Source organism: Lactuca sativa, chromosome 3 (assembly GCF_002870075.4).
Source record: "Lactuca sativa cultivar Salinas chromosome 3, Lsat_Salinas_v11, whole genome shotgun sequence".
NCBI lineage: Eukaryota > Viridiplantae > Streptophyta > Magnoliopsida > Asterales > Asteraceae > Lactuca > Lactuca sativa.
Genome location: NC_056625.2, coordinates 237,535,490 through 237,562,779, shown reverse-complemented (window position 1 = coordinate 237,562,779; position 27,290 = coordinate 237,535,490). Strand labels below are relative to the sequence as shown.

Genomic DNA, 27,290 nt, shown 5'->3' with positions numbered 1-27,290 from the left:
TGTATCGGAAAACATCTTCTTTCATGATCCCCCATTTGTTTTTTATGAGTTTAAATGTATAATCATCTGGTCTCGGGGCTTTTTCAACTCCACACCCCCAAACAACACTTTTAATTTCCTTGATGGAGATGCTTTATTCAAGGAATGAACTCTGGTTGGGAGAAAGTTGTTTGAATAAAGAGTTGATTAGCTTAGGTCTGGAAGGCCACGGGTCATGAAATTTCATGCAATAAAAGCCAAAGATCTCTTTTCTAATGGAGATTGGATCCTAAGACCAAGTTCCATTAATATGTATACCATGAATCCATTTTTTCCGGTGTTTGTTTTTTAGAATCCCATGAAAGAATCGACTGTTTTCATCCTCATCGCATATCCATTTGACTTTGGCTTTTTGTTGAAGATCAAGTTTTGCTATTTTCTCGAGTGCACAAATTTCGAGTTTAGCGTCCCTCCTTTGAAAGATTTCAGAATCTGAGAGAGTACATGATTCAGTGTTAAAAATTCGGGGTATAGATAAACTTGGATCAGTGAGAGTTGTGAAACACTTTCAGATTAAAGCATTTCGAGGGTACACTCAAAATCTCTAATCGGATGAAACTCACTATTTTTCTAGAATATAGAATGAAGAAGATGTTATGAATCTGTACCCAAAAAGAGAATCCGAAATTGATCATATATAACAGAAAACTAACTTTCTGTCTTAAAATTGCCATATGGTAGTTATATATAAATAACTTCATGTCCAAAAACGGCCATATTACCTGTCATAAACTACCATAAAACCGGGTCTATAAATGGATCACAAAACCGGGTGTCATAAACTTCCTGTCCAGCCCGACCCCAGCTAGGGGCTGCCGCCCCTTGGACCCCGCTCCCAGGGGCGCTGCCCCCGGACCCCCGTCAGTTCAAGGGCTTCGCCTCTAAATAGCAGTATACTTTCAACAATGTCAAAATCAAACAAATGTGCACTCCGCACCATACTAATTTGTTTGATAATTGTCAAAGTGACATTGATCAACAAATTAACCCCATTACACTTAAATAATATTAGTGATATAAAATCACCAACATTCAGCCTTCAATTCCAGGTTGTCTACTTTTCTAAGGGTTTTTAAGGACCCGGATTCATTCAGTGCTACTACCGGTCTCCAATCTTTTAGTGAGTGTTTGAGTTTTTCCATTAAGGATCTATCTAAGGCACCAAAACCACAAAAGTTGTTCCAAGCATAGTCAAAAACGGAATTGAAATCATTGTGTAGCCTCCAGGAGTTCATGAGTCTAAAAGGATGGCGACCAAACTCCATGTTGGAAGGCTTCAAGATTACCGGTGAGTGATCAGAATGTTCTCGTGGAAGAATAGTCATTGTAGTAAGGGGTTGAATGTTGACAAAGTTCTGACAAACTAGAAATCTGTCTAATTTACTAAACTTCAGACCAACATCTCGTAGGAAGGTATATTTTCTACCACCTGCATTGAACTCATGTAGACCAGTATTTGAAATAAATCTATTGAAGTCGTTAGTTGTATATTGGCAGAAACTTGAGTTTAATCTTTCACAGGGAGCTCTGACGACATTAAAATCTCCTAAAAAGACCCATATGCCATTTAAACTCTGCTTAAGCTCTTCTAGCTCCTCCTATAATTTCCATTTATCTATGATCGATTGTGGAGCATATACATTAACAAGTGTGGTAGTACCTGGGAAGCCCTTCTAATATCCTGATGTGGCGATGTAGTTTCTTGTGGAGACTGTTTGTGATTTACAAAGGTTCGAGGCATCCCACAAATTTAGAAGTCCACCGGAACCTCCTGTAGGGTTAATGTGATCACAGTCAAAGTTCATTAATCCCCAACATCTGATGGTGTCAATTGAGCCAAAATCGGTCACTCTTGTGAACTTGTTTCTTGAATTCCAATGAAATCCACCTTATGCGTGTTTTTTAGCCTTCTGATCCAATCGGTTTATGAGCAACACTGATGCCTCCACCTTCTATTGCTACAACTGTTCTTCATATTTTTCCACTTTTCCACTTTTAACCCTTCCACTTGTAATCCCTATAGTCACATCTCTACCGATCTTTTTAAAAAATCTCATAATGCCCGCAACAGCCAACCTTACATCACTTCTTGTCACCACATCACATATTTTCACTACCAGTTTTCTTACTTTCAGTGGAACATTGTTTATCTAATGGTTAATTAAAAAAACATCTTTTACTAAAAAAGAAAATAAACCCATATTCAAAAAGTATTTTATATAGAAATTAGGATAAATCTGACATTTAGAGTTTCTTCTAGAATCTTGGCAACTTCACTCAATTTTGGGGTGTCATCTTCATCCATGGCAGCTATTAATGGTGTACGGAGTATTTCCAAGAAACAAATTTTATCTTTTTTGTAATCCAAATTGCTTAGACTAGCAACATAATTTACCCTTTTTTACCAATATAAACAATGCACTTTATATTTCTACCCCTACAGACAGTTTACTTTAATAAAAAGACCTTACATGTTGCTATTTCATTAGTTTTCAAGTGTTTAGAGTAATAACGATGATTATGTTTTGGTAAGTTGTAGGACAAATATGAGAAGGCAATGAGTGAGAAATATGGCCCCGACCCTAGTCAGCATCACCTAATGCTGAAATATGGGAGCATTTCGGTGGCAGAGAAAAAAGAGGTGAGTTTATGGGGTGGGATCATCAGATCCGGGCTACGTCGTGTTGGGGACACCTTACGACTGTGATTCATCCTCCCATGATTACGCCTTATCTCAAAAGAAGGTATATTGATTTACTTATTGTGTTTTCATCAATAAAAAATAAAGTATATTTATATTATGATAAAAATAGTAAAGTAAGTTGCTATTAGGTACAAAATGTGTGTATATAGTATGTTCTTATAAAAATATATGTACGCTGACTATATTGGTAAATAAAGGCAAAGTTCATTGTTAATATGTATAAGATTTAAATTTGTTATTATGTAAATTATGTTTCCATTATGGATGCATTCACTATATTGTGGTAAAACATAGTTAAGTATGTTCTTATTATATATATTGGTTTAATGAAGGATTAATATGTTCTTGTTTCCATCTCTATTTTATATTAATTATATATGTTTGTTGGAACATATTTTAGGTAAATGAATTAGAGAGCATGATGGAACGGGAAGTGAAGGAACAAGAGGAAATACAAGCCCGTCTTGATAGAGATGTAAAGTTACAAGAGGAGATAGAAAGTCGTCTTCTTGGACAAATGAGTGAACTTTTGAAGCAATACAAGCCTGACAAATTTTCCTTGTTGAATATGTAATTATTTTTAATTTTTTCATGAACATTTTAATTTTTTATAATGCCAAAATCCGTTGCTAAGCTGTCACGACATAAAATATGTCAGTAATCTGTTAGTGATTATGCGGATACTGTCGATAGTTCATTGCAAAAAATATTAATGTCGGTGATCGGTTACTAATAACAACGGAAAAATCCATCGATAAAATTTATCTTAGCCGTCGGAAATCCGTTACAAACAATTGGCAACAAGAATATACCGACGGATTTTGGTCTGTTGCAATTCCGTCAGTGAAAACAATTACCGACGGTTTTGCCGTCGGTAATGCTCTTTTTTAAATAGTGGTATGCTCACAGGGTATTAGATAAATTGTCTTCATCAAGGGTGACATGAATATGAATTATGATGAGCAGGGATAATCTCCTTTACGCCACCAGGAGGTTCTGTCTTTGCGAATAGATTCATAAAATAAAAATGGTTTTGTTCTGTTTATTTGTTTTTTTTATGTATTATTTATTTTTTTGTTATGAAGGGTTCACGGAAAAAAGAATAAGAAGAACTTCATCAATAAGTACTTTTATTATCATTATCTATTTTATCTTTTCATTTCTAGCTGCTTGTCATTAAGCATTGCGTAATTTGAAAACATCTTAACAAATAGTGAAGAATGAATGAGTACGAAATGCATAAACTATTGGTTGTCGTCTTTGCCTTAGGTTGGTGGAAGTGATGCCACACTTATCTATGTTTTCTCTCTTTTTTGTTGTGATACTAATCGTCTAAATGTCTAATACAATATTCTTGTGGCTACAGAATGATTAAAATAGTTACACGATTCACACAAGATTCACAAGATACATATGGAAAAAAAATTAAATCTAAAATATATCTTCATTTCATGTTATATCTTCTTTTCTTTTAGATTTTAACATTCTTTTCTTACCAATACTAATGATTAATGAACACACGTGCTCTTATTTATCCTTCTATTACAAGAAATAGCAATGCACTTTAATTGATTTGATTATTATAGCATCTTACTTCTATTTTCTTATATTACGACATTAAAATTTGAAGAATCTAGCCAATTAATGAAACATAAGTGAATAACAATCTCAAAGTAAAACTTGTTCATGTGTTAAACTACTTTAAAGTCTTCACTCCTCATCACCATAAAATGTTTAATAATTTTAAAAAACTAAAATAAATATTTCAAATAGTAGATTGCTACCAACTTTTGACCCATATTTAGCCTGACCGACAATATGGTTGGGTACATTACAATTTTGCACATAAGATATGTGACTTATAGTCATTTATTCATATCCAGATAAAGGTGGTTGCATTAATTTTTTTTTTTTTTTTACAATTTTAATTGTAATGATAAGATGATTATTCAACGATACAGTCCATAGACAACCATAAAACCGAAGTTTTACTTTAGATTTAATTCATCCATGTCTCCCTTGATTATAAAGACTCACCAAAGATTCATTTTTGTGAATCGACCGAGGATGGTTTCATCTTCTTATCTTGAAAACTTGTGTAAACTAATGCTGATCAACAAAAAATGTTGTGTCAGCAACCCATATACTTTTATGTAGACATCCTTATTTTTCCCCTAAAAAGATGTCCATGTTGAACTAATTGATAAAAACAATATTCAAACATACTTTGATTTTATACGCTTCCTTAAGTTGGAATGCAACCTCAGCAATTGTAGGTCGTTCCTCCCGAGTTTCTTGTAAGCATTGATATGCAATAGCTGAAAACATGCTTAATGTTCCTGAATTGATATCTTTCTTTATTCTTTGATCAATAATCTTATCCAACTCTCCATTTTTGTAGCAGGTTCGAGCCAAATGATGTAGGAATCGCCGCTCATCATGGTAACTGGAGACACACGCCAACCTTCCACACAAAACTTCAAACAAAACCACACCAAACGAATAAATATCCGACTCTTTTGTTAAAAACCCTGTTCTTATGTATTGTGGGTCAGTATAACCATATGTGCCAGCAGGGTTAGTGATCACAAAGGTGTTAAGTTGATTTGCTAAACCTATTCTAGCCAAACCAAAATCGGAAAGTTTTGCATTCCAATTCTCATCCAATAACACATTCGCGCTTTTCACATCGCGATGTATTATTCTGTGTTTCTCAGCCACGTGGTTATGAAGATAGTCCAACGCATAAGTAACACCAATACATATTTTATGGAGTTGTGACCAAGATAGCCCACCCGACATTTTAGTGTCACTTAAATATTTGTCAAGGCTTCCATGGCTTGCATATTCGTAAACAAGGATCATCTCCTTGTTATCATCACAAAATCCTATAAGTTTTATAATGTTTTTGTGTTGATACTCTGAAAGCATTGTAACCTCTGTGCGGAACTCCTTGCTGCCTTGAAATCCGGAGACATCTAGCCGTTTTACAGCAACTAGTTGGTTTACATGATCTGCCCAGGTGAGGATTCCCTTATAGACCCTTCCGTAACCACCCTTCGCGATGAAATTTTTTTCGTTGAAGTCTTGGGTACAATCTTTTATCACATGGAAGGGTATTTTGAGGTCTTTCGGCTGTTTCATTGGAACATAATCTCAAATAATTAATATTCAACAAGTCTCACAAAACTTATATATATATATATATATATATATATATATATATATATATATATATATATATATATATATATATATATATATATATATATATATATATATATACCGGTTAAGTTGAAGTTTTCATACATGTTACAAAACAGTTTCTACATGGAAGAAGCCATCTACTATACCCAAAACAGTTTTTAGGTTGAGACGCTGTTTTTAGAGTACAGTTAACAGAAAGAAATAGCAATGTTTTTTTATTGATTTTTTAATTAAATAAACCTTCGTTTATTTCTTCATATTAGGACCTTCAATATTAAAGAATCCAACCAATATATCAATGTCAATAGCATATAAAGCAACTCTTTTGGTATTAATCGATATATATGTTAAAAATCGTCTTGATGAGAAAAAACTGTAAGTATAATGTTCAAATTTATTAGATTTTTTAAAAGTACAACTCCTTACTAAGTAAAAGAATGAAACCTACTTCTTGCATTTAGTCAAACTGGTATTTTTATGATGTCAGTAAACGAAACCCACATCGAGCTTGTCCATCCGGTCCAAACATTTTTGTACTTGGTCTTGGACCTTTTACTCACAACCTGACTTGGTGAAAATTGAAAGTTGGTTATATATAGCAATATAAAGGTCCTTTATCTACATAAAATAATTTTCTTTGTGGTATGCTTAATTTTACTCAAAACACATGATAATGATAAGGATATGAATATGATATTTTACTTTTTTTAATATATGTGCATAGGCTACTAAATTAGATATACATTAATTAATATGACAATCTATGGTAAAAACTATTATAATATAGGTAGTTATTTATGTATAATATGATTTTGTATTTTCACATATATATACTTTGTTTATTTTTGTATTTAGTTTTAACATGGAAAGCATCAAGTCCAAACACTTTGATTTTTTTTTAAACAGCTAAGACACGCATTCGTCTAATCATGCTCATAATTATACACCTTTTTGTCCACCACATGAGTTGCACCCTCAACCACTTGAGGAGAGACATCTTCACATGGCAACTGGATATTGCTATAACACAAAGGCCTTTTTGTCCAAATAGATTGATAAACTAAAGATACATCATAGATTTAAGTGATTAATTGTTCATCGGGGGGTTGCTTCGATGAGGATCCCAAGTCTTTGTGGAAATGTCCCAAATAGTTAAAGAAAGTGTGTAAAATAAGATTATTGACCTGATTAGTACGAGGCATATAAGCAACTTTGGGGAGGTTAGGAAAGTAATGTGGCCGTTGATAAGGTTCCTCTACAACAACAAAATTTTTCGCATGTCTCTTTAACGCCTTTTTAACATCCAGCTTTTGCTGCACCCACACATTCGCATGCAAATTATAACTCCACATCCCTCAAAAATAAAAACCCTTAATAATAAATAATGATTCATGAAACAAAAGTAAACAAAACTGAAGTACGTAAGTACCTGCACGATGTAGTGGGACACAAAATTTTGTTGTTTAGAAGTAAATTGAATTGAGATTTTAAGGCATAACTAATGCATTTAAGATCTAGTGATTGATAAGAGTGTGCGTGATTAATGTAGTTTAGGTGTTACAATCCTTAGGACACCCAAATTCTCAAAATATTTCCAATATCCAAAACACTAACACGAAAATGAAGTGATTCAACATTTTCATTTATGTACAAATTTGGTTTGTTTAATCATATTTTGTAAATTCATGGATTGCAAAGAAAAATAACATACACTAACACAGGTTGACTTAAGGAAATATTAAATAATAAGGAGTACACATTAAGTATTTGTGGATGAGAGAGAACATTAGATAGTTGGGGTACACAAGAATGTGACAAATTTAGCCATATTGGATGTCTGGTAGGAATAGGACTAGATACGTGTTAAATGGTTGAAATCGATTACGAGGACTTAATAAATGTACCGAAAATTATTTGTTTCTCTATTAGACAAAGTAGTTTAGTCTATATTAGATTACTTGAATAGTTAGAGGAGGCTAACTGTAAATATGAATTCTATTTATATTCCTTTGTATCTTTACCCGTACGATATACAATATACAATTTACCCAAATTAACTTGGTATCAGAGCTAGCCGGCCCTACCCTCTGCAACAACATCTTCGTTTTTCTCCTGTCTTTTTCGTTAGCTCACCATGACAATTCAATCCTTCACAACAGCAGAAAAACACTCGCACAACTCACACAAATTTGCTTTCACCCTATCTCGAACAAATTACGGTTTCTGGAAAACAATGATCCAACCGTTTCTTATCACAAACAATCTTTTCCAATACGTTGATGGCTCTCTTCCATGTCCATCTCAAACACTACCAGGTGTATCCACCGAAGCACAACCCAAAACTCAACAGAATCCAGATTATGCTATCTGGATCTTGAATGATGCACGCGTTCTCATGTTGATCATCTCTACAATCTCCGAAGCCTCCTTCCCACATGTTCAAGGCGATACCTCCAGAGATATATGGCTCTCCCTCGTACGTGCATATGCTCCTTAATCGATCTATAGGGAATACACCCTCAAGTCACAACTTCTCAAGATAGAGATGCAACCCGAAGAATCTATCTCTACCTTTCTTTCCAGTGCCAAAGAATAAACCGAAGCCCTCGCAAACATTGGAGAACAGGTCAAAGAAAAGGACCTCGTTATGTGTGTTGTTTCCGGTCTCCGCGATGAATACAATGGCCTTAAGTCTAACATTCTCGCCCGAGAACATCCCATCGCCTTTGTCGAGCTACAGGGCCTCTTATTTGATCATGACTATATGATTCGGAAATTTGCACCTGCCATCTCTCCTATTCAAGCTTTTACTGCTACCACCAATCGACTACCCTCTACTACATCTGCTCCTCAAGCTGATACAATTCAAGCTCTACAACAACTGGCATCTCAACTTGGCTTACAACTACAACCGGTTAACCAACCTGCTCAGGCATTCTACTCATCTTGTTCCCAGAATTCTCGCGGACATGGCCGCGGTCGTGGGCGAGGCTCGTACAATCAACAAACAAGGGGAAACAGAAACCAACAGTTCAACTAGGCAACCAATCAGAACACTATTTACGGAACCTGCAATAGGTGTGGCATTGGTCATGTACCCTCCCAATGCCCTAACCGTGATCCCGCTACCATGAAACGACCACCTCAGCAACCATCTGCCAATTTCACAGACTTCAGATCTCAACAAATGCATACTTGGGTTCCTGATACCGGGTCAAACAGCCATGTCACACAAGACACATCGACCTTCGATCACCATGAACCTTACTACGGTGATGATTTCCTCCACGTGGGCAATGGTAAGGGCTTACCTATTCTTCATGTCGGTTCCACTAGTTTTCACTCACCCTCTAAAACCTTCTCTCTCCCAAATATTCTTCATGTTCCAAAAAAAAAAATCTTCTTTCTGTTCAACGTTTTTGTCAAGATAATCATGTTTTCTTTGAATTTCACTCCTCTTTTTTTTGTTGTTAAGGACAAGCTCACACGCACCACCCTCCTCACGGGTCCAAGTAACAACGGACTCTATTCCATGCATCTCCGACAATTTTGCAGTCTTCCGAAAGTCGCTTTTACAGCTGTTCGTGTTTCTCCAGACATTGGGCACCAAAGACTTGGATATCCGCACTCCCAACTTTTAAATACTATGCTCTCTAGATTTAGTCTTCCAGTTTGCAATAAAAATTCTGTTTCTTTTTGTAATTCTTGTCATATTGGCAAATCGTCCAAATTACATTTGTCTTCCTCAAATTTTAAGAGTAATCAGTTTTTGGATTTAATTATGTGTGATGTATGGGCCCCGCCCCTATCCCTTCCATTGATGGTCATCACTATTTTTTATTGTGCGTTGATGATTACTCTAAATATATGTGGTTCTTTCCGTTGAAACAAAATACGGATGTGTTAGGGGTTTTTAAACAGTTTACCATCATGATCGAACGTCAATTTAGTACCAAAATTAAATCTGTCCAAACCGACTGGGGTGGGGAATTTCGAAATCTATCACAATTTCTCACCTCTCTTGGGATTATTCACCGACTTTCATGCCCCTACACAAGTGAACAGAACGGCGTTGTTGAACGCCTCCACCGGCATGTGGTCGAAACCAGCCTCACCCTTCTTTCACAATCTGGGGTTCCGCGTAAGTATTGGCACTTTGCTTATGACACCACTGTTTATCTCATTAATCGGATGCCCTCACGGAACCTTGCTAACAAATCTCCCTTTGAATACCTGTTCACACGGAAACCTGACTATTCATTCTTACGGGTCTTTGGTTCATAATGTTTTCCTCACATTAGACCCTATAACAAGCATAAGATGGATTTTCGGTCCATAGCCTGTGTTTTCCTCGGCTATAGTCCATCACATCATGGCTATCGGTGTCTAGATATCACTACCGGACGAACTTACATTGTCCGACATGTTCGTTTCAACGAACAACACTTCCCCTTTTTGGTATGACGCATCTGGTCACCAAATTCCTAACCCATCACCACCAGATCCTTACGTATCTAGCTACCCTACTGATCAAGCTCCCATCGATACGCCATCAGCAAACATACCGCTTCGTACTTACGTTCACCAACGTCGGCAAACCCCCATACCATCTACAACACCCGATTTTGTCAACGAACCCGTCGACGAACCAACAGCTCCCACTGCTGAACCCGTCACCACTACACCGCCTACTGCTGAACCGATCGCTGCTCAACCGACCACGACAGCCACGTCAAGCCGGGCTCGTCCCGCGAATCTGCGTCCCAATCCAAAACCAAGGGTTCCTTATGACCCAGCAACATATCACACTTCAGCACCCAGCGAAATTGAGCCTTCGTCATTCTCTGTTGCTAATCAGTCTCCCCAATGGCGGAAAGCCATGGCTGAAGAATATGACACGCTTATGCGCAATGGCACTTGGTCCTTAATCCTTCCTGTTAAGCATGCTAATATTGTTGACTGTAAGTGGGTCTACAAAATTAAGAGAGGTCAATCAGGTGCTGTCAAACGTTACAAAGCTAGACTCGTTGCCAAAGGTTTTCATCAACAACCTGGTATTGATTACCATGGGACGTTTAGCCCGGTCATCAAATTTACAACCGTTAGAGCTGTTCTTTCTCTTGCAGTCTCATAATGTTGACCTCTTCATCAATTGGATGTTCAAAATGCATTTCTTCACGGTGATCTGACAGAGATTGTTTATCTTCGACAACCACCTGGCTTTACAGATCCGAAACGTCCGAATCATGTATGTCGTCTTCACAAATCCATCTACGGGCTCAAACAAGCACCACGATCCTGGTTTCATCGTCTCTCATGAGCACTGGTCTCTCTTGGTTTTCGGGGATCCAAAACCGATCCTTCCTTGTTCATATACTCCTCTGGCGGCACCCTTTTGTACATGCTTGTTTATGTGGATGACATCATCCTTACGGGTAACAATCTTACTGCCATTGACAACATTGTCAACCGATTGAGTACAACCTTTGCAGTTCAGGATATGGGTCCTCTTTCTTATTTTCTTGGGATAGAGGTGACTAAACAAGGACCTGATCTTATTCTATCCCAAAGAAAGTACATCTTGGACATTCTTCAAAAAGTTGGACTATCTCATGCTAAACCTGTTGACAAACCCCATTATCACAACCGCCAATTTAGCTATTGGGGACAGTCCGCCGTTTGAGAACCCTGTACGATATCGTCAAGTCGTTGGGGCTCTACAATATGCAACTTTATCTAGGCCAGACATTAGTTATGTTGTCAACAAAGTTTGCCAATTCATGCATTCTCCAACAGAGAACCATTGGTCAGCGGTCAAGCGCATCCTTTGTTACTTACAAGGCACTGTTAATCACGGCCTTCGCTTCCGGTGCAACCTAGACTCCACATTGCATGCTTATACTGATGCACACTCTCCTTCTCTGCATGCGTACTCTGATGCAGACTGGCTGGTTGTCCAGATGACCACCGATCCACGGGGGGATTTGCTATAGATCTTGGTTCTAATCTTGTCTCGTGGTCAGCCAAAAAGCAGAAGACAGTCTCTCATTCCTCCACAGAATCTGAATACAAAGCCTTAGTCGATACCGTCGTTGAAGTTACCTGGTTAGAATATCTCGTGCATGAACTTCGTGCTCCCACTACTACAACTCCGGTTTTGTGGTGTGATAATCTTGGAGCCACTTATTTATCTGCAAATCCAGTCTTCCACGCACGAACAAAACATGTTGAGGTTGACTTTCACTTTGTTCGAGAAAAGGTTGTGGACAAGAAACTATCCATTCAACATATCTCTACTGAAGATCAGATAGCGGATGTCTTCACCAAACCGCTACCTACTCAACAGTTTACGAATCTTAGATCCAAGCTACAAGTCGATACCCGACATTAGCTTGAGGGGGAATATTAGACAAAGTAGTTGAGTCTATATTAGATTACTTGAATAGTTAGAGGAGGCTAACTGTAAATACGAATTCTATTTATATTCCTTTGTATCTTTACCCGTATGATATTATACAATATACAATTTATCCAAATTAACTTTCCCCATTGAGTGAAACTAAAATATAAGTGAATTAGATAGAAAATTAGTGGACGCCATGTTATTAGGGCTGAACGTTGAAATCCGTTACCCACATTTGGAGCCAGACCTAATGCAAAATCAGCAATTCTTGAACCGAAGCAGATGGGATCGGTTCTTGTTCTTGACATTTTGGAACTGTTACTCGCTCGATACCCACTTTGTATATATCTCAACACCAAACTCTATTTTCAGATATTTAGAAAAATATATGTTATTTGTTTAGACTTTTATTATGTGGTGTTGATTAATACAAAATAGTGAAAATAAATTTTTTCTTCTAAATTGCAAACTTTCATTCGGTTTTATAGCAGCCGTTGCAACCTTGTACGCGTATTCAAATTAAAACATGCACTGAACAAAATCATAAATAAAATAAACGAAATGTAGCACTTTTTCTTAACGTTTTGAGATGCTTTACCACATTGACATATACCCATTTTAAAGTTAATATATTCAACCATTTTTAGGATTTGGAATGAAGAAAAAATTAGTAAGCACTAAAGCACATCTAAAACACAAGTTTTGACATACTTTGTTTATTTTTGTATTTAGATTTAGAATAAAAAGCATCAAGTCCAAACACAATGATCTTTTTTTCTTTTCTTTTACAACGGATAAGACACATTCATCTAATCATGCTCCTAATTATACACATTTTGTCCACGACTTAAGGGGGGACACATTTCTAACACACCTGGATAGTGCTAAGCCAAAATATTTTTTATCCAAAGGTTTAGCTGTCCAAACATATTGATAAACTAATGACATTATAGATGAGTGATTAATTTTTTTATAGGGGGTATGTTTTGATGAAGATCCCAAGCGTTTGTGGAAATGTTCTAAATAGTGAAAGAAAGGGTGTCAAATAAGATTATTGACCTGATTGGTATGCGGCTTAGCAGCACCAAAATTTTTACGATGTCTCTGTAACGCCTCTCTAGCATCTTGCTTTTGCTGCACTTCCCACAAATTTTGCATGCAAATTATAACTCAATATCCCTTAAAAAAACCCTGAATAATCAATAATGATTCACGAAACAATAGTAAACATGTATACATATATATACTTCTTGTGTATTTGCACAATGTAGTAAGACACAAAACTTTAATGTTTAAAATTCATTCGATGCCGTATCTAGTAATTCAGAAGTCTAAGGTGTAACTAATGCATTTGAGGTCTAGTATTGGTAAGAGTGATGCGTAATTAATGTAGGTTCGGTGTTTGAATCCCTTGTATAACACTAACACAAAAATGAGCTGTTTTTACATTTTCATTTATATATAAATTTGGTTTGTTTAATCACATTGTGTAAATTCATGAATTACACGGACACATATTTTTCACGGACACATATTTTTCAAAAGTGAATAGGAGACGAGCCATAAACTACATATATGCTACGTAGCGATAACGATGAAATAGTGTTCGCTATTTCATGTTTAGCAACAAGTTAATAGAAAATTAAATATGCAAATACCATAACTATGTTAGCAATTATAATCTAAAAATAAAGTAAACTATAGTCATTATTATCTAAAATAAATAAACTTTGGTCATTATAATCTAAAAAACATTGCTTTAAGTTTTTGGGTTTACATTCAGTGAGCAAACATGATCCAGTGCAGTTTTAATACTTTAATACTTAAAAATATGATTCGTTTTTTATACTTTAATAATTAAAAATATGATCCACTTTGAGAATTAAAAATTATTTCTTATTTGAATTCATGAAATTAGATAATACCTTAGTATTTGAATGAATGAAATTAGATAATACTTTAATAATTAATAGTTGAATAGAAGAATATGCCACTTGCCAAAACAGATCATATGCCACTTCCCAAACTCGGATAATAGTTGTTAGAAAGTAAAGAGGATAACTCACGAAACTACACCCATAAAGACACATTATTTATATGGTGCGATCAAGGTTACCTACATCCAAGGACAAGAGGGAGTATTCTTATTCAAGAGTTCTCAAATAAAGATTACAAGTACAACTTAATAAAGATCTGACCTACTCACTAAGTATTCAAGATACAAAGATACCAATAAACGACTTAGTAGACATCCCTATTTATAGACTACGGATCATACCAAAAACTGTAATGGGTCCAGCCATTCCTATGGAGTGCACCATGATGTCACAAGGGTGCATCATGCTCCATGGGGCATCCACCTTGAGCACCTTCAAATTTCGAGCAACTCGGGACTTCCTTCAACACCTTAGCGTACCTCAAAGCTAGAGGGGTACCTCATCTAATCCAATGATGCAACACGTGACATCAATGACACCTTATGTACCATGATAGCACACTAAGCCCGTTGGTGGAGCATCATCTTTCCAATAGTACATAAACAACATATCAACACTGAGAAAATCATCAGGGTCACCAAGATGGTGCATCATGACCACAACGTGGTGCACCTTGACCAACAATGGAGCACCTTGTACTATTGGCAGTGCACATTGTCACTTGGTGGTGTATCATGTACACGGTGCTTCTTCTGATGCTCTAATGATATGTCAGATGCTCTATCCTAACGTAAAATACTCCATTTAGTGTTTGGATGTTCCACTATGCTTCCAAATGCTCCATTCAAGATCTAGATGCTACATTGAATTTCTAGATGCTCCATTCAATTTCTAAATACCCCACTGGATATCTAGATGCTCCTTTTAATTTCTAGATGCTACATTCAATTCTAGATCCCCCTTTCAATTATAGACGCTCCATTCAATTTCAAGATGCCCCATAAAATATCTAGATGTTCCATTTAATTTCTAGATACTCAATTGAATTGTCAAATGCTCTAATTCTCATTTCAGATCTTCAACTCTCAAGTCACATTTAACAATCCCCATCTCTACTTGAGCATTTTCTGAGTAACTCCAGAAACCTAGAACTTTCTTTCTCATCCCGCCCTGAAGGGACTTAACACCTGCAAAATTCAACCAAGTTTAGACAAAGCTTGAGCTTCACTCTAGGAAACGACCTTGTAGCATGCCGTCTAGATTATCCTTGGTATCAATCATTTAAATGTAAAACCTATCACAAAACATGATAGGTTTCTCCACCTTCAAACCAAGACTTTGAACGAGACCATACACCACTGATCTTCGTATAACCAAATCATCATCATGGTCTTAGTCTACAAATCCAACCAAGTCAGTATGTCGACTGTTAGAACGATACACCATAAAAACATCAAATGTTGCCTTTAGGTGTCGCAAGATACACTTGACCACTTCCTAATAAGCTTTACTAAGATTGCATTGAACTACCAAAGGATTACCAATAGGTTTGGAATTGTCAAAATAGAACGACTGCAAGACTTTCTCAATGTAGTGAGAAATGTATAACCATCCCACTCTTCTACCCCTTTAAATCTGAATCTCTGATATCTTCTTTTTAGCTCCTAAATCTTTCATCACAAACTCATTTTTTAAAGCTCCTTCAAGTTATCTTTTTCGGCATCAATATCTCCAGACCCTTCTTCCATGGGTTGTACATGGGATTCCTCACGTCTATGATGTTCTTTGAGACCTTTTTGTTCCTCACTTATCACAAAACAGTGTGGGTTTTCTTTTGCCAAATCCACATTCTAGCTAGCACTCCAATCATTCCTTGCAACACTTGTACCGCCTCCTCTCTGGTTATACATATACGATTCATCAAATGTCACATCTCTACTAATAAATGTTGAGTCTATATGCCCAACTATCATTTTCTAATGATGATTCCAATAACATATAATCCTACAAGGTCACATTTTTAGCATGTTGTCATATATTTAATATTTATTAAGAATCTTATTATTAATAAATACATTCAACTCTTGTATTTAATTTTGGAGAAATTGTTATTTTATGAAATAAATATTTTAGAGACTATAACTTGTTATTAAATCATATAGTATGATTTAATATGGTGTGTACATTATTTTGGACATTTATAAGTTCACTAGATAAATGTTGTACAAATGAGAATTAACGCTCTTCACTCCTCCCTTCACCCCTATCAAATCCATGAGCTTCAATGAGTTATGGCAAGTTGGTTGTTAACTTCCCTATTACACAAGACATGTTCCTTATAAAGCAATCCATTTCCATTAAATAGAAGATTGTCCTTTAAGACATATATGTTTGTGTACATAAGAGAATTAGAGGCTTTCGCTTTAGGATTGCTTATTTATTTTCTTCCTCAAACCTAAGAGCTCCCTCCCTCCCTCTCTTTATCTATCTATCTCTCTCTCTCTCTCTCTCTCTCTCTCTCTCTTTCCTATTTCTATATTTTAAACTGTAGTGAAGAGAGTAAGTGCTTAAGTGTTTTTCCTTTAAGACAAAATGGTGTTTAGTTCTTAAAGGCTTAATAAATACTTAATGCAAGAAGAGAACTAACATTCTTAGTGACACATACTTGTTGGTGATACGTTTAGACAAGATCAAGCTTTTTGTATTTTTCCATCTTCATCAACTCCCCAATTTCCAAGTAGGATGAAAGGATTTTCAAAGTTTTCCATCTAAACATCCTATCGTTGTTTATAATATATCTAACCCATGTAAATGGATTACTGGTGGTTTTGTTTTAAAATGGTCTTAAAATAATGGTTATTTTAAAGTCCCTTCTATTTTCCGTAATAAGAAAAGTATCATTTTTGAGGTATCAAAAACTCTTAGTGGTATCAAAGCCTCTTTTACAAGTAAACATATTTATTATTATGTTTTATAACCTTTGGTTTTGGAAAATATGCATGACATTTCTTTTTGCAAAGAAATGACCAAATATATTTTATATGGAAAGTTGTTGTTTTATAATTGTTATTTTATGCTAGCAATTTTTTCATACATTTTGGTTTCATAAAGTTGCCTTAGATAAACTAAGTGTTTGTTTGTTTGTTTCATATGATGATATTGTGTATAAACAAGCCATTAGGATGCTTGTGTTGTGTTGGTTGTTATTTATTTGTTCATAAAGATGTATTAGATAAACAGGTTATTTTTCATTTGTTTAATTGTATGTAATAATTTTGTTTAGACTAGTTTTATTCTTTTACAAATATAGCAAGATAAAGATATTACCAAGTTTGGAAGATTGTTCGATGTCTTAACCACTTATGACTAATCGCAACTTGAGTTTGTATGCTTAATTATGGTCTTAATGGTGTAAGTCTAATGCCATCACAACACATGGAGTCTTGAAGTGTTTTTTGCAAGCAAGTGTTGTTTTGCCAAGTAGGAACTAGAAGACCTTTTGAATTCTCACTTAAACTCTATATAAATTACTTCATAATTCTTGTGCTGGTTCACAAAAATTATTACTTGTAAATGACTTGGTTTATACATTTTCCGCATGCTTGGGTTATTTATTTTATGTTAATGCTATGTGTATGAAAAGGATTTTCGGATTATAAATAATATTTTATCATAAATTAACATAACTTGGAGTTTTAGAATTAAATATTTTGATTATAAGGTGAGATGTTTAAAAATGAGGTTTCTTAAAAAAGTATTTTTAAAATGTTTAAAATTGAGTTTTTATATTGTAAAACTCTTAATAGTCAACTTTGAAAATGTTGAGAATGGTTTTTAAATATGTTTTAAAGTAAATCTAAACTCCATGTATTTTATAATGAACGGATGTTTTATTAAAAAACAACTAAAATTCGATTTACAACTTTATTATGTAAAGCAATAATATTAAATATTATTTTTATGTCTAAACTATATATATGATATTGTGTTTCAAAACATAACTCGTTATGATGATATTATGTTTATGCATACTGTATATGATTTAGAACATAATTACGATCACATGGTTTTGGTTTCTCAACGTATGATTGTTAAACATAAGAGGTTTAAAATGAGTTTTATTCTACAAATTCATAACATCAAAAAAATTTGATTACTAAAGAAGATTTAAAACAATGATTTTAAAACTCATCAAAACTCGAAGTCTTAACAATAAAATGAAGTTTTATTAAAAGAATATAATTGGTTTTAAAAAGCACACGATCGCTAAACCTTAATATAAGATATCAATGATCACTACTAAAGGGTTAATAAAACGAAGTTTTATTTTGAACCAAAAGAACCTTATATAAGAATTATTATTTTTACAAATGGTAACATGAATATAAGAATTAAGACTTTTATAAAAGATAACAAGATTAATTTGTTAGATGCATGCAATATTCACGAGACCATGTTTTTTAACTAGATTTATGAAACATATGTAAAACGATTTCTTAAAATGCAAGTCAATGTTGTCCCTTTTGAAGAACACTCACGCATCATTTGCATGCTCATTATAGACGATGTGTCACCTAACCACTTGCCTGTTTCTTAAGATGATCGAGGTTGTTTTTTAGTAGGATAAAGGTCATATAATCGCTAGTTAAATGTCGATGCTAGGCATTTTTCAAGAATGATGACTTGATCGAGAATCTTGTAAGACAAATGTCACATAAGCATGAGAGGCCTGACGTAAATGGGATCGAGCAGGTTATGTTAAACAAAAGTTGTTTTAGGATCCTTTATGGATCAAGCAGGTTATGTTAAACAAAAGTTGTTTTAGACATTTTTCAAGAATGATGAATTGATCGAGAATCTTATAAGACTATGTTCTTAAACTAATAAAGTAAATAAATGAATATATATATATATATATATATATATATATATATGTATATATATATATATATATATATATATATATATATATATATATATATATATATATATATCACCAAGGAATAACTATATCATTAATTTATATGAAGTTTAGATAGTTAGAAGTGAAAATAATAACATTTTAAAGTTAAAGGGTCAAACGTGTCATGTTGGCAGAGTGATTTGACCAAATAGTTGACTCAATTATTGGAAAGGACTAGAAAAGTTATATAATGGAGGGATGAGGACTTATTACGTCAAATATTAAGTTAAAATCACAAAATATGAGTTGATGTTGGAAATTGACAAAATGAGCAAACTGGAAGGACCAAATGGTAAAGTTTTAGGAAATAAGATGCACAATTCTTCTCTTATGGAAGAAAAACATGTTTGAACTTCATCATTCCTCCTCTAATGGAGATTTTGACCTTAAGAGCTCCTAGATTTGATTCAAGTGGAGATTGGAGCATTCAAGGAAAAGGAAGAGGAATAAAAGGCTTACAAGGTATAATTTCTCTCTCTTTCAACCTAGAAATCCAATTTGTGAAGTGGGTAAAATCCCAATGTCAAATTTGTTGAGAAATATTGATTAAGGTTTGGTTTTATAACCTCTTTTGATTGGTTTCCATGGTTCTAATCTCAATCCAATCATCCCATTGATAGATTTGACAATTTGGGTAAAAAGCTCCATGAACCCTATAAAACCTAAATTAAGATATTGCAATTGATGATGAAATGAGATTGGATTCTATAACCTAGATGATGTTTGACAAAAATAAATCCAGTTGGAATGATCAAACTCATCCATGATGGTAGAATCATGTATAAGCTTGGATTGAAATGGATTTAGGGACAATATGATGAAAACAATGGAATCCTATGTAGTTGAGGAATTGTTGAGAAAATAAAGTTCATAACCATGAATGCACAAAATTGGAACGATTTGGATACAAAATACTAACTGTTGATTGATTATTGGATGAATCCATGGAATTTGTGGTCATAAGGGTATTTTGTGAAACCTATGGATAGCTACACAATGATTAACATTTAAGAAGTTAATGACATGAAAATGAAATAACACTCTATAGATGATATTGGAACACAAAAATGAAGGGATACTAGTAAGTTTCTAGCTCTAGTGATTGTTTTGGCCCAAAGGGCAATTTAAACATGGAATGGAATTGAGGATTCCATTGTTGGATTGATTACTTGCAATGACATTAATGGTGGTTTTACGTACTTAACAACACCCAATGATGTATTAAATGATTTGGAAATAAGTGATATCGGTTAAAGATTGTTTCTGAGCAACTTGAGCTCTTGCCCCATTCATTTGAGTGTTTGTATACATTATGAGCTTAGAATTTTGATTTAGTACATAATGAATTATGTTTAATGTTTTGACATGATAAAATGCCCTCTAGTAGTGTTTGGAAACCTTAAAAATGTTACAAATGGTTACCTAAAAGACCAAAACCATCCAAGTAAGTTTAAGACTCAAAAAGTGACTTTTTGGGTGTGTTTGGGTTGTTTCGGGATGCGATCTGCATGATCAAGCATGCGACCCACGCACATGCATCAGAGTGCCTAGCTCGATCAAAAATTTGAATGTTGGTATATTCTTCATAACTTTTGCATACAAACTCAGATTTATGCGCGATTTTCGCCTATGTTATAGTTTTTCATGAGGAATGGTTTGAAGGAATGAAATTTAGTAATGGGATCCTTGTGGGGTATTTTGATCATGTTAGTGACTTATATCCATATATGGTGTAAGTAGTATTTGAAGATGATTCCTCTAGGGAAAGGAACTAGAAGAGCAATAGTTAACCTACGTGTGATTGATGTGAGTATGTGTTGGCATTTTCCCACTTTGGGGTACACGAAAAAATGATTTTATGATAATGAAATTCAATGCTCTGATATATGAAATGTTTTGAAATGAAAGTGCTAAATGTTTTTGAAAAGAAGGCTTTGAAAGTAAGAATGTTTTGAAAGCAAAGAATATTTTAGAAGAACGAGTGTTTGGTATGTGAAATGTATCTTTTCAGAGTATATCTTCTTAATAACCTATGATATTACAAATTATGGTATGAGTATTGTTAATATGGAAAGTGAAAGATGAAAAGAAAGTAAAAAGGAAAGAAAGTAAAGAAATAATGAAAGTTAATTGGTCCATGATGCGTCATAAGAGGTCTAGAGGAATCTAATGGGGTTGTACATCCCCTTCATGAAGTACATGTCCTAGTTTGCATGATGCCTTGGTGGATTGATTTGCTCTTTCCACCTAAGTATAGACTTGGGGGTACCCTAAGTATAAAAAAAGAAATGGTTCAATACTAGAATTAGCCCTTAATGATAAAAGAAAATGAAATATGCAAAAATGTCTTTTGAAATTAAATGAAAGAAAAGAAAATGATAAGATATGAAATGATATTTATGACATGTATGAAAAGAGGTTTCCTTGAAAATGCTTGAAAAGGTTTTATTGACTAAAACTATGTTATGTTATGTATGAAAAGATTTTCACGTAAATTCTTTGAAATGTTTTGGGTCACAAACCCATGTAACTCACGAGGCATTATTGTCATACGTATCTGTTTTTAATGTCATGTATCTCAGGTTGTATTCAAAGAGAAAACTGATAGATGGAGTGGAACTTGTTAAGTTCCTTATTTAATGTTATTGATGTAATTAATATTTGCTTGCTATTGTTGTATTGATTCTTAATAGTAACTCTCAATGTTTTAAATGTAAATATTTCTATGGGACTGGTTTTGTTAATTGTTGGTTAACACCTGAAATGATTTTATAACCATAGCTTTGAAAAAGTTTTGAAAAAAAATTGGGGTGTTACAGACTAAGTGGAAGGGATAAATATCACCTAACCATTTACTTGTTTCGTAACTTGGATATTATACGTTAACTAATTAATGTTTTGGAAACAGTAAATGGTATTAATTTTTTAAGACTTAAATATTGAAAATACTAAATGAAATTTTTTCAAATTATGTAGATGACTATAAAAGCCACTCTTACGCCCATGTACCACCTTTTCTTGTTGATTTATAAGACACAATAACATTTGATGATTATAATTTCTACAACTGGTGTCATGCCTTGAAAATTTTCACAAGAACGAACAAAAACTATACATTCTTAAAGGTACTATTCCTGAACAACATTTCCCAACCAGTCTATATGATCATGATGCTTGGTGGAAGCATTAGTGTGATGCTATTGACGTGTCTTAGATAATACTAGGAACAATGACCCTTGACATGAAGAAGGTCTTGGAAAATTACGAAGCATATAGACGTTTTGTCAAGTGAGGAAGATATTCATTCAGAACAATAGACCCTGGTTCGAACCTGTTCAAGCATTGGATAATGGAATGGTCGATAAGAGTAACAGTGTATTCTCTAAGAGGCATATAGCTCATAAATGGGAAAGACAACATAAACCCAACAAATGAGGAAAGGACCACAATGATCAGTCTTGTTTCTATTTTGGAGAAACAAGATATTATAGAAGGAACTCCTCATCTTATATCTCTGAGCTGAGGAAGTATGGTACGACTTGCAGTTTAGGTATCTATATGATAGAACTATTTAAATTTCACTATACACTTGAGTATATGATACTGAAATGACACTAATATTTGATATAATGTGTAGATGTTTAGAAGACGTAAGCAACTGATTACATGTAGAGTGGTATTCCATGCTGGAGAAAAAATGTTGTTAAAACCAAGGTTGTCAAGATCGAAATCCTATGCAGGATTGTTTTTGGGTTTACAAGACTGGGATGAGATTCTAAGATCCCATTACAAAAATCACCTATAGGTTCAAAACATGAAATATATCTCCAACATTCAGTTTTCCGTTCAACACCTATAAATACTTCAAAACATTAGTCACAAAAAAAGGTGAACGGTAAAACGGTAAAGAGTAAAAGTTGTAAAGTGGTAACTTTAGTTTTTTATTTTTTTAATGTTTTTTATTTTTTTTATGTTTTTTAAATTTTTTTTCAAAAGCTAAAATCAAGGGAGGGTGGATCGGATCAAATTCGAATTCTACAATCCTATCTACGATCCTATGATCTTACTTGTCATCTGACCCTAGATACGATCTGATTCATTTTTTATACCTAAGATTGTACAATCAAGATGGCGATTTTGATAATCTTGGGTGAAAATTGATGGAAGTTTTGATTACCAAATAGTGTGCATTTGATTATAAGCAATAGTTGTTTACATTTTGTTACGACTAGGAAAATGTAGTAATTGCAAATTTTGAAGCAATCTACATTTACTTATCGTTTAATGGATATTTATATTCATGTTCTAAAACAATGTATTATATGTTAATTATATGTTCTCATAATGTTTTTTATGAAGTTAGTCTATATGTTTTCATAATTCTAAAGATAACAACAAAAGAATCAAACGACATTTGATTCAATCTTATCTATAACATTATCATCATGACCATATAAATAAGAAACACATAAACCAACTTAAAAAGATGTTATTTTGATGGGAAATGAGGATTCATTATGTATATGTGAATATATTTATATGGAAAAATGATTCAGAAGCATCTTTTTCTAATAGTAGTGAAAATGCAAACGGTTTGCTAAAGAATTGTACATAGTGAAGTATGCAGTCTTTTCAATCCTATAAATAGATATGGTGATAGATAATTAATTAACTTCACTGACGACTTCTTTTTTTATTGTTGAAAATTTGAAATGCTCAAACTATTTAATAGTGAAAGATTAAATGCTCAAATCAATGAGACCATAAAAAACTTTTATTCTAATAAAGAAAACGAGTTTTAAACAAAGTTTTCTTCGATCATCTTTAGGAGATGTGGAATTAGATCACAACTCATTCCACTTTGAACATCTTTTTATGTTCAAGAGAATGAATCAAACCTTATATGATGTGGTCTCCTCTATGATGACTCGAAGAACTCTTTCCTTTAAATTTTTGGAGTCATGCTCACTGGAACACATATATATTGTGAATATATATTTCCAACCAAACAAGTAGATTAAATAAATTAATAATACTAAGGATGAAATGTTATATCTTTAACTAAAAGGTATATAGTTATGGAGCATATGTAAGACAAGAAGCTTAACTCGACCTAACATCATCTAAGTGCATTTATGTAGAATATCCAAAAAGATTGTATAAGATAAAGTTTCTATAATCCCACTATCGTTATTCCAGAAGATATATCCTTAGAAAGTTTTTTATAAGTGGGAGCAATATGGAACTTTAACGGTTAAAGAATCATAAACTAAATGCATCATACTTGGAACTAGCAAGTCAACAACAGTTTGTTGAAATTGTTCAAATGGTTGATCATACACTAATAAAACACAAAGTGTTCGCGGATTTGGTATAATTCATCTGAAGGTAGAGAAATTTTAAATTCTCATATCTGATGTTGAAAGTTTTATAGTAAGCACTTTAGACTACTAAATTGCTCTATCGGATTGTAAATCTGACAAATAGATTAAAGCCATGAACACACGGAGATGCATTCATGTATGATAATCAAGTATGGGCTTTATTAATCTTCCTCTACATAGTACGGTTATAAGGAGTAAGTGAGTTTCCAAATGAGAAAGCATATATGGATTGAAAGCTACTCAGACTTAAATTCAACATGTCATAGTAAAAATCCTCCTTTTATAAGAAAAAAACGCAAAGTGTGATTTCATTATAATTAAAGATGACTCTGGTTTTTTCTAGAAAACTAGTGGGATCGTATTTACTTTCCTATTCTTGTATGTAAACAACACATTGAGTCTTGGAATAAATATATGTACAGATAGAAAATGGAAACTTAAAGGATTACATGAAATTGCATTGATTTTCAAGATTTTGAAATTTTCAAGATAAAAGACTCTAAGAGAGTTTTTTTATCCAATACCACATACACGATTTTGAGCATGCCTCAAACTCCTAGCACAAAGGTGAGCAAGATAGTATGATTAGATTCCATATGATGTTTCAATTACATTCATCATATATGCCATGCTATGCATAAAAACTAGATACATCGTATGATTTTAGCATGACAAAGAGACACTAGTGTAATCTGAGATTAAGTCATAGGATGACTTAGGGGAATATTCTAAAGTACTTATGAAGAACTAAATACATATTTCTTATTTTCGGAGTATTTGAAAGAAAACTAAGTGTAAATTGTTACACATATGCCAACTTCGAAATAGATTGAGATGATCATCGATCACAATCATGCATGTACTCATTATAAATGAAGGAAATGTTGCATGGAAAGGAGTTCCAAGAAAATTTTAGTTGCAATAACACTATAGAGTCAGAATAGATTGTTGTTTAAGAAACTGCATCTGAAGATGCTTAGGTGAAGAGTTCATTTATGACTATGAGTAGTCCCATTACGCATATATTGGTATCTATGTCATATTTAAGCATCTGAAACATTCTCAACAGCTTTCTCTTATATATGGCATATAAATAAGACGAAAAATGTTAGTATTCGCAAAGTTTGTACATATCAAATTGTTCAAATCCACTTAACAAAACCCATTCTCTAGATAAAGCATGAGTTACGCTAAATCTATAGGACTTTCTTATTCTAGTGATTGGATTTTATTGAAATTTAGTATTTGGATATTGGAACAATATAAGAAATAAATATTGAAATATCTTGATATATTGGATATGATATTTTCATTATAATCCTTGTTGTGTTCTATATTATCATGTTTAATCCTTTAATAATCTAGTTATTCTATATGTCTATAGTTTTTCATAGTTGTGGGAGTATCTATGAAATAAGACAAATATGAATTTGATTGGTTGATTTTCATGGAGATTAAAATAACAAATGGTTGTAACCCAGTTCATATGTACTTGAACTGAGAATAAGTATTAGACATGACCCACATCAAGATCACTTCATGGATTGTAGTCGTGAGCGATCTTAATGAAAGGTAGCATCGTTGTATTCTTCAACCTCAAATACATATTAGGGACTCGAGTATATGAATTACTATTCTTTAACATGGTTAAACATTGTTCATAATCGTGGAGTTATAAAATTCATCATTGGGTATTGTATGAATTATATAAGATACATATGTAGTCAATACGATATTTGTTCCTCTGATTCATTGAGAGGTAAACATCTAAGGCCTTACTGAAAGTTGAATACCATATGACATCATTGTGATCCATATTTCATGATCAACATGATGTCTGTAACAAAGTGATAACTGAAACAACACATTATATACCATTTTTAGCTATGAGCTCTTGGAAATTAGTAGTTACAGATGCCACCTCTTCGTGTGTTGTTGGGGGCAGTAGTTTGTTGTTAGATGTCAACCACTATCTATGCAAATCTATAATAAATCTTGTGCAAGTGGGAGATTATTAGATCTATATACTCAAGAATCATTTTAGAATAATGTTTTCCATTAACATATGATCATATATGGTCACACGTTTAGCAAGTTGTCACTTACTGAATATTTATTAAGAATTTATTTACTAATAAATACATTCAATTCTTGTATTTAATTTTTGAAAATTTATTATTTTATGGAAATATTATTTAATTGGGAAATTATTATTTTATGAAAATAATATTTTAGAGAGTATAACTAGTCGTTAACTCATATAGTATGATTTTATATGTTGTGTACATTATTTTGGTCCTTTATAAGTTCATTGGATAAATCTTGTACAAATGAGAATTAAGGCTTAAAGTGTTGACACTCCACCCCTCACTTATTTCCTCTCAACCCATGAGCTTCCATGAGGGATGGGTGTTTGCTTGTCAATCTCCCCTTATAGAAGACATGTTTCTTACAAAGCGATCCCTTTGCATTTAATGAAAGCATTGCCATTAACACATATGTGCGTGTATAGAAGAGTGATATATACTTTTGTTTTATGGTTGCTTCTTTCTTTTCTTCCTCAAACCCGAGATCTCTCTCTCCCACTCCTCTTTCTATATTTTGAAATGTAGTGAAGAGATTAAGTGTTTAAGTGCTTCTCCTTTAAGACTAA

General features: G+C 33.7%; 1 protein-coding gene across 2 annotated transcripts in view; it reads right to left on the bottom strand.

Moving 5' to 3' along the window:
- Window positions 1-4,506: 4,506 nt before the first annotated feature.
- LOC111902454 (putative receptor-like protein kinase At5g39000) overlaps window positions 4,507-27,290 on the bottom strand; it is a 40,364-nt gene continuing 17,580 nt past the window's right edge. For both annotated transcript variants that reach the window (XM_052769527.1, XM_052769528.1), the window contains exons 3-6: window positions 13,413-13,487; window positions 7,135-7,263; window positions 4,970-5,878; window positions 4,507-4,852 (exon numbers count right to left, since the gene is read on the bottom strand). In XM_052769527.1, the coding sequence (XP_052625487.1) occupies window positions 4,847-4,852; window positions 4,970-5,878; window positions 7,135-7,263; window positions 13,413-13,487 (1,119 nt within the window). In that variant the 3' untranslated portion in view covers window positions 4,507-4,846. The remainder of the gene's footprint in view (window positions 4,853-4,969; window positions 5,879-7,134; window positions 7,264-13,412; window positions 13,488-27,290) is intronic.